At 46.9% G+C, this 11647-nt stretch overlaps 2 protein-coding genes across 2 annotated transcripts; both read right to left on the bottom strand.

Moving 5' to 3' along the window:
• Positions 1-1401: 1401 nt before the first annotated feature.
• Positions 1402-4253, bottom strand: rsph14 (radial spoke head 14 homolog). The gene is made up of 6 exons (XM_085476524.1): positions 3958-4253; positions 3576-3678; positions 2550-2668; positions 2124-2346; positions 1903-2042; positions 1402-1734 (listed from the first exon to the last, which is right to left on the bottom strand). Exons 1-6 carry the CDS (start codon positions 4130-4132, stop codon positions 1454-1456), a joined length of 1041 nt encoding a protein of 346 aa, XP_085332650.1. The 5' UTR covers positions 4133-4253; the 3' UTR covers positions 1402-1453.
• A 3754-nt stretch (positions 4254-8007) lies between these two features.
• On the bottom strand, positions 8008-11204 carry srp19 (signal recognition particle 19). The gene is made up of 5 exons (XM_085476523.1): positions 10961-11204; positions 9422-9497; positions 8665-8736; positions 8440-8548; positions 8008-8355 (listed from the first exon to the last, which is right to left on the bottom strand). Exons 1-5 carry the CDS (start codon positions 10996-10998, stop codon positions 8225-8227), a joined length of 426 nt encoding a protein of 141 aa, XP_085332649.1. The 5' UTR covers positions 10999-11204; the 3' UTR covers positions 8008-8224.
• Positions 11205-11647: the final 443 nt, after the last annotated feature.

The following is an 11647-nucleotide window of genomic DNA, read 5'->3' as shown; positions in this document are numbered from 1 at the left end:
CAGCGCTGGCCTCTCCGGCTCCCTCTTTTGTTTCGTTCATGCAGTTTGTTTGGCTTCATGTCACCACCTGCAGCGTCAGGCTCTCAGTTTTGTTCAGAGCAGCAGGTCTGAGAGGAAACGCCATTCAGTACGAACAAGGCGATCCCGCTCACAGGGGCTCAAACTCTGGTGCGTGACCCTGAGGGGGTCACAGACGTCTCTGGTTGTTTTCTAGAGTGTGTATCACCCTGCTCATCTGCTAATAATGCTAATACATAATACTGAATATCACTTAAATATTAAATATTTATTTAAACTACAATAGTTAAATCAAAGAGGTTTTATATAAAGTCTGTCATCAATGACTTTGTTTTAGACTAAAAACTGAATTAGTTTGATTTGTATCCGAAACACGCTGCACAGGTCAGGTCAGATTATATTTAAACTTTACATTTGGGATACTGGGGGACGTACTTGTACCTAAACCTTTCAGGTTAAGTAGAAAGTGGGCGTATTTGGCTCATTTCACGTTCGCTGTTCTTCTAAATGTGTTCTGGAGATGACTAAAGTGGCTTTCCATGAATAACAGTTCAAAGTAATCCTTTATCTGAGCTTTCATGGAGCTGTCTGAAATAAGCTGCTTTAGCTTCTGTCTCTTTAACACCTCACTCACAATTTAAGCCCCCTGTCTTCTGATTGGATGACTTCAGGAAGCCTGCTGAGGGGCAGTACTCTGCACTGATGAGCTGTGCGGCCTACACCTGTGAGATGTGATGATGTGATTATTTTTTAAGAGTCCATCAAAATTTCCGAACATTATTTCATGTCCCTGAACACGGCGTTTCACCCGCATGTACTGATTCACGCCCATGTAGCCACGCCTCTTATAAAACAAAAGTTCAAATTTGGAGTTGGGAGGTGTTGGTGATGTTATCGCGTGTGTGAGAGACGTTTTTTATTTCTCGTTTTTCAAATACATTTAAACGGTGTCACTTGGTTAATGTTAGTAAGACTTTAGTTCGGGTTAAAACGCGACGCCTTTTGAAGCTTTGTCCCCTTCTTAGTTGCCGTGGTAACGCCTCTCTATTGGACAGACAGTAAACATAGTTCCCACTAAAACACATCGCTTACAAATCTGTAACATTCACGGACATTAACGATACACGTCAGACTTCTTTACTCAGCCGGAGGTGTCGCCCCCTGCTGGACATTAGAACAAATGCAGGTTTAAGCTCTTCAGTCAGAAAACGCACAGTGAACACATGCTGGCATTTATGAGCAGAACACTTTAGAGTAAATGTCCTCAGCAGTTAAAGTAAACAACCTACTCTTATAACACATTTATAGAAATATCCCATGATGCACCCAGATTTGATTGGGCTGGTCATGTGATGTTTAACAATGACATCAGAAAATGTGTGATGAGTTTTGCTTTTTTATTTTCTTACTCCATGAGACCTCTGGAGGTCAGAGGTCATGGAGTCCAGGTGATGACCTGGATGGCGGTCTGAGTGGCCCGCCGGATGTCCTGGTCCGCCTCCGCAGCCTCAGCCTTCTTCTCCAGCAGGGGGAGCTGCTCCAGGAGGAGGCGGCGGCCGTTAGGAGCCTCAGCCAATGAGGTGAGCGCACGAAGGACGTACATGATGAGGGCCTTCCTCCTCTTCTTCATCTCCTCCTCGTCATCGTCCCCGTGCTTCTCAGACAGCAGGCCGAGGAGGACGGGGAGGACGTCCAGGTCCAGGCACCGCTGCTTACCTGCAGTCACAGATACTTCTGTGTTTGAAACATGGAACTAAACTGAAGCTGGGTCGATACCTTCAGACTGATCGTGGATGTAAAAACCGATTTTACTTAAACTGATCCTGATTCAAAGTTTGGAGTTTCTGAGTTGAGGGTTGTGGAAGCCGGTGTGTGCGTTTGTACCTGTGGTGATGATGACGGTGTTCATGATGACTCCTGCAGCGTTGGCTTGAACCTCCACGTCTTTGTCCCGTAGAAGACCGACGAGGACAGGAAGGACCTCGGCATCCTCGCAGACCTGTCGCTTCCCGTCCATGGGAACGCTGTAACCAGCAAACAGTCGGTTAAACCAGCGCACGGCGAGGAAACAAAAGCACAGCCTGGATCAGAGCGAGCTGATCTACCTGAGTGCCATCATTGCTGCGGCCGCCTCTCGGCGGATGATCGAGGATCGGTGGGACAGTTTGCGTCCCAGCAGTGAGACGCCATCGGAGGCCAACCCCGGCAGGGCGTCCAGCCTGGAGCAGTGGGTGAGGGTGGAGAGGAGCAGCAACTGCACCTCCTCATCTTCCTCCTTTGTGAGTTTCAGCATCAGTTTAGGCACCAGAGAGAGGAGAGCCTCTGCTCCTGCAGGGCGGCATGGAAAACCCACAATTAAGCCCTGAACTGTCCTCATGAACGCCTACAGACGTACGAGTGCTGCAGCATGTGACCTGCTGCCCTGAGGACACGCCCCCTGACCCCTCAAACATCAGCTTAGTCCTCAATCATTAAACTCCAGGTTTGAGTTCAGGGTTAGGGTTAGGTTGATGCTGAGAATCCGAGCTTACCTGCAGGCAGCAGAGCGAGGCGGCTCAGCACTCGGTGGACGTTCCTCCTGCAGGAGAACGAGGAGTCGTCCAACAGCTGACAGAGAGGAGGGAGCAGGGAGGAGGCGAGGACGGCCTGCCTGCAGGAGGAGGCGACAGGACACACGCATGAACCCTGAACAGCTTTAAAGCTCCTGAACTTTCAGAAAGATTCAAAAAATGACACAAACGGATCCCAACAAATATCCTAAATTTATAAAAGAAACTCTGCTAGTTAATGTTCCACAGGCAGACGCAACTCTCATGATTTAGCTCTTATGTGATGCTTTATTTATCGTAATAATTTTAAAAAAGGTAAATTCTTTGTTTTTAATAGGTTATTAAATAAAATTGAAAAGTTATTTCACAGCGTTAATAAAAAAAAGTATTTTGTGTAATTTGGTGGTTTATTTATTGTCAAATAATTTTAAAAAGTGTTTGTTCATTTGTGTCGGACATTTATTTCAATGTCATGTTTAAAAGCTCCATAACACAAATAGAGCCAAGCTTCAGCTTCACCTGGACCTCACAGCTGGGACACAGCGCCACCTGCTGGTGGGGCCGCAGCACAGCAGAAACTGAGAGCCCAGCAGTTCAGATTTTCTCTTCATCGTTCTTTCATTCTGCTCACACGTCGCATCCTGTTTTCCAGAACAGCCGTTTGTCAACTTTTCAGGCTCAACATTTTCTCTCCTGTCTGAAAAACTCCAAAACAAGATTCTGTTTGCTTCTTCGTGATGAACTCGAGTGTTTGAGCGGATCTTTGGTCTGTGATCGACTCCAAACACGTTTGTCTTAAAGACACGAGAAGCTTTATTTACTAGTTTTGGTAGTTTTTGGTTGTCATTTTTGTGTATCTGTTGTTTTGCATTATGTGGTTGTTTGATCTGTTTGCCTCTTTATTGCAATTGTGAGTGTTTTGCTTTCCTGCTTTTCCGTTTTAAACAGAATGACCCGATGACCCCGTCTTCCTCCCGGTGCCGTGCCTGTTTGTCTCGGTGCACGTACCTGCCGATGCTGTGTGAGGTCAGCAGGTGAAGAAGCTCACAGGTTTTTGCTCTGACTGATGGATCTTCATCCCTGAACAAAACCTTCAGCTGCTTCAGATAACCTGCAGAAGAAGAACCAGTTTGTACTTTTCCCAACTTTCCTCCATTTTAGTCACAGCAGACTTCAGAGTGGGCCGGTGCCACCCCAAGTCCCACCTTCAAACACGCCAATAACAGCTAGTGAAACACCTGAAGTCCTCAGGTTATGTTTTATAGTTTTCAAAAGCAGATGTTCAGCACAGTGTCACGGCTCCTCCCTTCTCTCCCTGATTTCCCCTGAACTGCACACCTGTCCTCCCTGTGCAGAGGGCGGACCTTACGGTGACCCTCTGAGCTCTTACCTCCGGTAACAGCCTGGTACAGTCGCTCCGGCTCGTGCACCAGGTCGCAGAGTGACGTCAGAGCCCGGAGCCTCGCCGCAGCCCCGGCCCGCAGCAGCTCCCCGAACAGCTGCGGCACGGCCCGCCGCCCGAAGGCCACCGGAGCCCGGGTCGGGTCCGTGAGCGCCCCGGCCATCCGGGACGAAACTCCGCGTAGAGGTGAGAGAGGGGGCAGGTTAATCGATCAGGAGCACACCGGGTCCGCTGGTCAGCCGATCAACGCTCACCTGTTGCCTAGTAACCGCATATAAACATCAGGCCACTGTGGTGATGCGTTTCAGGCCTGTAGGACTTATGGAAACCTCAGTTTTCAGTTTTATATGTCATATGCAAGTTAGCACAGGGTCAACATTGCAATGAAATGTGTTTGACGAGCAGTAGGAGAAAATATAATAAAATAATAAAGAAAATAGAAAAATAGTAAGGAGCAAAATATTAGAGAGACGTGGCAAAAGAGAAGAGATGACTAAATATATATTTATCTATAAATATAAATATATGTACACTAGTGATTAAATAAGAAAATCTTGAAAAGAAATATGACGGGTGGCTGTGGTCCTTGGTGACCTCCTGACTGGTCCTGTTATTCCGTGATCGTTTGTTTAAATCGAATAGAAACACAATCATCAAATCAAACAATCGCAAAAAATAAAGCGGAAGCGACACCCGAAGGAGCTGCTGCCACGGAAACCATCCAGTGAGGGTCCCGGTGTAGCTTCTGTGCTGTTTGGTCAAAGGAGCTTGGAAAGAAAAGCGTCTGGACTTCTTTAAGTTGCTTGAAGACGTTTCACCTCTCATCCGAGAAGCTTCTTCAGTTCTAAGGTCAAATGGTGGAGAGTCCCAGATATAAACCTAGTGGGAGTTTCCCCCCACAGAGGGACAAAAGGACCCCTGATGATCCTCTAATCGCCTGAGCCAAGGTGGGAAACTGGGCGTGGGTCCCAATCAGCCAGAGTTTCAGGTGTGTTCATTGTGAAACCTGGCCCCACCTTATCATGCGAATTCCTGAGGTCAGATGGCCCAGGATGTGAGTGGGCGTTAAGGCGTCTGGGAAGGATCTCAAAACTGGATTATAGATGGCAGAGAGTTGGTGTCGTAAGCCCCGCCTCTGTTCAAAGATGGTCGCTCGCAGTGGACATAGATGCTTCTTTCACTCCTCTTTCAAACCATCTGTCCTCTCTGTCCAAAATGTGAACATTGGCATCCTCGAAAGAGTGACCTTTATCCTTAAGATGCAGATGGACTGCTGAGTCTTGTCCTGTGGAGGTGGCTCTTCTGTGTTGTGCCATGCGCTTGTGAAGTGGCTGTTTGGTCTCTCCAATGTAGAGGTCTGAGCATTCCTCGCTGCACTGTACAGCATACACCACATTGTTAAGTCTGTGTTTTGGGGTTTTGTCTTTGTGATGAACCAGTTTGTGTCTGAGTGTGTTGCTGGGTCTGAAGTGTCAGAATCAGAATACTTTACTGATCCATGGGGGAAATTATTTTTTGTTACAGTGCTCCATTATAAACAAACATTAACAAGACAGACAATACACTAACTAAGAATAGCACCATATATATGCATAAAAGTCACTTATTAATAAATAGCTGAAAAAGAAACATGTAGCTGTTGCAGTAACCAGTGTGTTAAGTGGATGCGTTGTACAGGGAGCCACAGGCAGGAATGATTTCCTGTGTCGTTCAGTGGTGCATCATGGGTAATCTCAGTCTCTCACTGAACGAGCTCCTGTGACTGACCAACATGTCATGGAGTGGGTGGGAGGTGTTATCCAACATTGTCTTTATCTTGGACAGCATCCGCCTCTCCGACACCACCTTGAGGGAGTCCAGCTCCATCCCCACAACATTTCTGGCCTTACGGATCAGTTTATTAAGTCTGTTGGCATCTGCGACCCTCAGCCTGCTCCCCCAGCATGCAACAGCATAGAGGATCGCACTGGCCACCACAGACTCATAGAAAATCCTCAGCATTTTCTGGCAGATGTTGAAGGACCTCAGTCGCCTCAAAAAATAGAGACGACTCTGGCCCTTCCTGTAAAGTGCTGTGGTGTTTTTAGCCCAGTCCAGTTTATTGTCAATGTGTACTCCAAGGTATTTATAGTCCTCCACAATGTCAACACTGACCCCCTGGATTGAAACAGGGGTCAAGTGTTTCCTGGTCTTCCTGAAGTCCACGATCAGTTCCTTGGTCTTTGCCACGTTGAGCTGCAGATGATTCTGCTCACACCACGTGACAAAGGAGTCGACCACAGCCCGGTACTCTGTCTCATCATCCCTGCTGATGCATCCAACCACCGCAGAGTCATCAGAAAACTTCTGAAGATGGAGGTCTCTGTGCAGTGGCTGAAGTCTGTGGTGTAGAGGGTGAAGAGGAAGGGGGAGAGGACAGTCCCCTGTGGTGCCCCTGTGTTGCTAATCACCTTGTCAGACACACACTGTGGGAGACGTACATATTGTGGTCTTCCTGTCAGGTAATCAACAATCCAGGACACCAGAGAAGCATCCACCTGCATCGCTGCTAACTTATCACCCAGGAGGGTCGGCCTGATGGTGTTGAAAGTACTGGGAAAGTCAACAAACATGACCCTCACAGTGCTCGCCGGCTGGTCCAGATGGGTGTAGACACGATTGAGCAGGTAGATGATGGCGTCCTCTGTTCCGAGACGAGGCTGATCCAGATGTGGTCTTACTATGGGTCGCAGCTGGTCCAGGATGAGCCTTTCCAGGGTCTTCATGATGTGGGAGGTCAGTGCCACGAGCCTGTAATCCTGGGGGCCACTGGGACGTGGCGTCTTTGGTACAGGGACGAGGCATGATGTCTTCCACATCACTGGGACCCTCTGCAGACTCAGACTCAGCATAAACAGTTTATGAAAGAAGTACACTGGGATGTCATGCTTGGAGAAAACGCTCCTGAGTTTCTCTGATACACCGGCTACATACAATGTTGTTGCGTCTGTCCTTCTTATCCTCCCTCGCTGGTGTCTGATCTTCTTTTTGGTGCATCTTTGCTGACTTTAAGAACGCCCAATTACGATAACCATGTTTTCAGTGCTTCCTTTACATGTGTGTGTTCCTTCTTTTCCCCTTCAGGCTTAGAGGGAACATGTTCTGCCCGGTGGTGTAGGGTCTTCAAGCAACCCAAAGAAGTCCAGACGCTTTTCTTTCCAAGCTCCTTAGACTATGATGACCTGGATGACTGAGAACCTTCACAGACAAACGTCTGTGCTGTTAATGCTGGACGAGGTTTGGACTCTGGACCCTCATTCACACAAGTGCGCTCTTCTATGCTTTGAGTGGTTACCAGTTAACATTCACCTCACAGTGTGACACACCTCTGTATCGGCCGTCCGCTGGGACTGAACCAGCTGATGTCAGCTGGGGTCACGACCTCCGTCCTCCTCATGTGTTCAACTCTTCTCCTGTGACATTTCTCATTATTACACATAAGCTCTCTCTGCTTTGGTTTCTTTGCATGTGTCGACCGGATGAGTTGTTACAGAAAGAGAATTTCATTGCAACATCACTTTTACAAACATATTTAGAAAACCGGTAACGTGTTCAAGACTTATTTTACCCGCTGTGAGCTGCAGAGACTGAGAAAGTGCTAAGACAGTCAAAACTAATCCACCCTGTGAGAAAAGAGCCCACTGAACACAAATCAGCGTGATGAGAACTACTGATGATGAAAGGAAGCATCTTTATCTGAGGACTTTATTTTAGTCTGAGCCCAGTCCCATCTGCTGACATGGAGGAGGCGGGTTTATGACCTATACTGCAGTCAGACACCAGGGGGCGATAGAGACGTCTGGGCTTCATTTTTTGGGAGCTATTAGGTCGTCCATGTTTTCTACAGTCATTGGTCAAACCTGTGGGAAAAAAAGAACTTAGGTTCTCTTAAACCTGAAAAACACGTATTGAAATTACTGGAGAACATCAGAACGCGCCGATGCTGACGTCACTGTTGGATTCGTTCTGAGGTCGACACACGAAGGCAACAAAAAAAAGGAGAGAAAATGAAACGTTTATTGTGTGAAGCTGTTGGACGAGGTGAACGGAGCCCTCAGTTCAAACATAAATGAAACATGAGAACATGAAAAACATTCAGGTTTTCATTTTGGAAGCAGAATAAGAAAAACAAAAACCTGCCTCCATCCGATTCTCATCCAATCAAATCAATAACCAACAAAAAAACATTTAAAGACAAACCAAAATCATTTTGTGTCTATTTCTTCTTCTTCTTGCTCTTCTTCCCTCCCTCTCCCTGCTGAGAGCTGGTGTCGCCTCCTCCGCTCTTCTGGGTCCGAGTCTTGAGTTTGGGGATCATCTCTGCGACGTAGATCATCACGTCTTTACCTGCGATCACCACAAACGGCACACCTTTACCTCGGCTAATGTCGTCTACGTGCAGCAGTGTCCTTTCAAAATAAAAGCACTCACGTGAGCTGAACTTCTCCTGACACGGGCTGCCGTCCGCCTGCTTAATCTGAACTCTGACCCGACCTTTGAACTGGCCGTCCCTGTTCCACTCCCGGGGGTGGATTTTGTTCTGGAAGAGACACACAGAGTCCGACCACGCTGTGTTTTACAGAGAGTGTGTGTGTGTGTGTGTGTGTGTGTGTGTGTGTGTGTGTGTGTGTGTGTGTGTGCGTTCTCAGGTGTTACCTCCATGTAGACGTTCATCCCTGCAGCCGCCAGCACGTCTCTGATCTCAGTGCAGGACGGATTCTCCACCGCCTGCAGACACAGCAGCACGTTCACACTCAGCACGCCACTTCCTGTCTATTTTACTTTAGTACATTTGAGCGAGCAGCAGATGTCCTGATGCCCGATCAGTCATCCAGGTAAAGAAATCCCAAAAGGTTGATTCTGTTCATCTGGATGTTTTCAGTGGGAGAAACGTATCATGATGACTAACAGCTGCTGATCAATGACCCTGATCTTTGATCAATGGTCATGAGAATTTGCATATCATTGATGATAAGCTGACCTCCAGCCCACTGCTCATGGACAGAATCAACCTTTTCACAGTGAAACTTTTTGTTTCAGGGTTTTTTTCTCCATCTGGTCTTTTTTTTTTTTTTTAATCCAAGAGTTTCTTCACTTTTATCTCGCGTTTCAGTCGACTGTAAAATGCTTTAAAAGAAGATGAGTTAAGTTCAAAGATCACAGCTCAGGTTTCAGAGGTAACATCAAACACGATCATTCAGGCTTATCAGAGGCTGTTTCCATGTTATGCTACAAACACTTGTGCCTCATGATTTTTACTTATTTAAAAAAACGAATCTTCCAGCAGTCGTGCGTCTCCTGTAGACGCACAGCACGAGCTCTAATGATCTTTATGCCGTTTTCATCTACAAAAGCATGTCACACAGGCTGCGAGCGTACGTAGTCATCAAACACGTGAACGTTAAACCGTCACCTTCTCCGCGGAGATCCTTCGTCCTTCAGCCAGCGTCTTCTTACTGTTGATGTAGATGGGATAGAGGCAGACGAACCTGAAACAGACGACGCAGCGACTCAGTGACTGACGGCCGTCCTCATGCATGAAGCCGAGCGCGCTAAGTAAGAACTCCTTATCCAATAATCGCTCGGCTGGAATCACTCACCAAATGGTAAAAATGGTAAATGGCCTGCATTTGTACAGCGCTTTACTCAGTCTGTAAGGACCCCAAAGCACTTCACACTACATCCAGTCATCCACACATTCACACACTGGCAATGGCAGCTACGTTGTAGCCACAGCTGGCCTGGGGCGCACTGACAGAGGCGAGCTGTCAGTGCGCCCTGCCTCTGTCAGGTCTTTCAGATCCTGTTGATCCACTGTAGAGTTTTTTAGGCCTCACACTTCTTCTTCTGTACAGTTTTTCATTAGACTTCTAAATAAACGCTCCACACCACGCTGAGATATGCCACGTTATCAGCTCTTTGGGAATCAGCGTGTTGGATCAAAAATATTATTTTATGTCAAAATGTGATGTTTTTGGCATTTTTCACAGACTCGACTAAAGAAATGGTCTGCTATGTGTCGGCACGGCGCGGGTTCATGCCTTCAGCTGGGAGCTGTTTTTAACGTTTCAGTGATTCGTAGGTCAGAGTTCAGAGGCTTCATCAAAACAAACTAACAAACACACACTATAAAAACGGTCAGGAACAAGGACTGGGCTAAAAATGAGGGAAGACAATGGAGGCCTTCTGGAGAACTGTTGCTCAAGAGCACTTTAAAAGTTACAAGAACGTCTGTCTGCTTGTAAACAAAACAAAGACATGAGACCTTTGTCTTCCAGTTTGGTTTCTCCGCTCTTCACTCAGATCTCTGTGGTACCAGCTCCTCTGACTGAGGAGGGAAACATCCTGTAAGCTCCACAGATCTGATCAAACTCTCCGAACCGGAACGTTCAGCAAACTTTCTGCACATTAATGTGACTCTGATCACATTTCGTCCCTTTAGCTTTAAAAATAAGGCGGTCTGTAAACATCAAGCTTAAGCTTCTAATCACACGTCATGCTTAAGGATGAGGACCACAGGCCAAACTTCATGTAGAAAATGCGCAATTTAACTTTCCCTCTGTTCCCCGTGACTTTACACACAGCTCAGTACAAAACGATTTAAATATCGGCATGAAAGACATTTCACTAAAAGTCCTTTAAAAACTCAGTGTCAGCTTATCCTAATGTCCTCGTTTCACCGGCGTTTCATCGTCGAGGTTCGGCTCTGAAGTGAACATTTAAACCCTTAAAACAACCTTTTTCCGTGGAGCTTCAGTTAAAAGCTGCGGGACTGTATGCCGAACTGAAGATCAGCCTCCCAGGATCCACATGTGTGCTTCAACATCTTAAAATAAGCACGTGTCGTTTGTAGGTGCATTGTTTCCTTAAATGTTTAAAATTCTCCACAAGAGTTCGCACGAGAAACCGGCTAGCTCTGTTAGCTGTAGCTTAGCCAGGGTCCTGGACTTACCGCTCTTTATCCGCGGGGTTCTGGGTGAGATGAGCCATGGCTGTCGCTGCTCGGGGACTAAACGCACCGTCTGATCCGAGCCTCTCAGTAATGGACACTAATATGTTTGTAGTATCACCTCACATACACACAGGCTACCGTAAAGATAACGCAGCCATACGGCCACACTGTTGACAACAGCCGCTTCTCTTCTTCGGCTTCTGTATTTAGGCAGAATACACACAGCGCTGGGATGTTGCTGCCCTCTACTGTTTGTTTGTCAGTTCCGTTTTGACATGAATATGAAACCTGTCAGTGAAGAAAGAAGCCGTAGACTCTAAGGCTTATGTCACATGTGAGCTGTAGCCTCAGTTTCTTGTTGTTAGCTGACAGGTGTGGCCCACAGTGTGGTCTTCTGCTGCTGTAGCCATTCTGCTTCATGGTCTGATGTGTTGTGCTTTCAGAGATGCGCATCTGCATAACTTGTGTATAACGAGCGGTTGTTTGAGTTACTGTTGCCTTCCTATCACCTGTCTCGAGCTCATTCTACGAGCCAGTTTCACCCAGAGAACTGCTCCTCACTGGATGTTTCCTGTCTCAGCCGCTCTCTGTAAACCACAGCCAGTGTTGGGGAGTAACGGAATGCATGTACCGCCGTTACGTATTTAGAATACAAAATATGAGTAACTGTATTCCGTTACAGTTACC

The sequence above is a fragment of the Copadichromis virginalis genome, linkage group LG12, assembly GCF_057382275.1.
Source record: "Copadichromis virginalis isolate Kocher_CV1m ecotype Utaka linkage group LG12, C_Virginalis_male_GT1.1, whole genome shotgun sequence".
Taxonomy (NCBI): domain Eukaryota; kingdom Metazoa; phylum Chordata; class Actinopteri; order Cichliformes; family Cichlidae; genus Copadichromis; species Copadichromis virginalis.
Note: the sequence above shows the minus strand (reverse complement) of the source record. Positions and strands in the feature narration are given on the sequence as shown.

Bases quoted from the DNA above. Each gene is read 5' to 3' on its own strand.
- rsph14 (XM_085476524.1), bottom strand. From the start codon at position 4,132: ATGGCCGGGGCGCTCACGGACCCGACCCGGGCTCCGGTGGCCTTCGGG. The intron at 2,669-3,575 runs GTACGTGCACCG...CTCCTCCTGCAG, and splicing joins ACCTCACACAGCATCGGCAG to GCAGGCCGTCCTCGCCTCCT. The intron at 1,735-1,902 runs GTACAAACGCAC...CTGTGACTGCAG, and splicing joins CACCGTCATCATCACCACAG to GTAAGCAGCGGTGCCTGGAC.
- srp19 (XM_085476523.1), bottom strand. From the start codon at position 10,998: ATGGCTCATCTCACCCAGAACCCCGCGGATAAAGAGCG. The intron at 9,498-10,960 runs GTAAGTCCAGGA...CGTCTGTTTCAG, and splicing joins AACCCCGCGGATAAAGAGCG to GTTCGTCTGCCTCTATCCCA. The intron at 8,549-8,664 runs GTAACACCTGAG...TGTCTCTTCCAG, and splicing joins GGATGAACGTCTACATGGAG to AACAAAATCCACCCCCGGGA.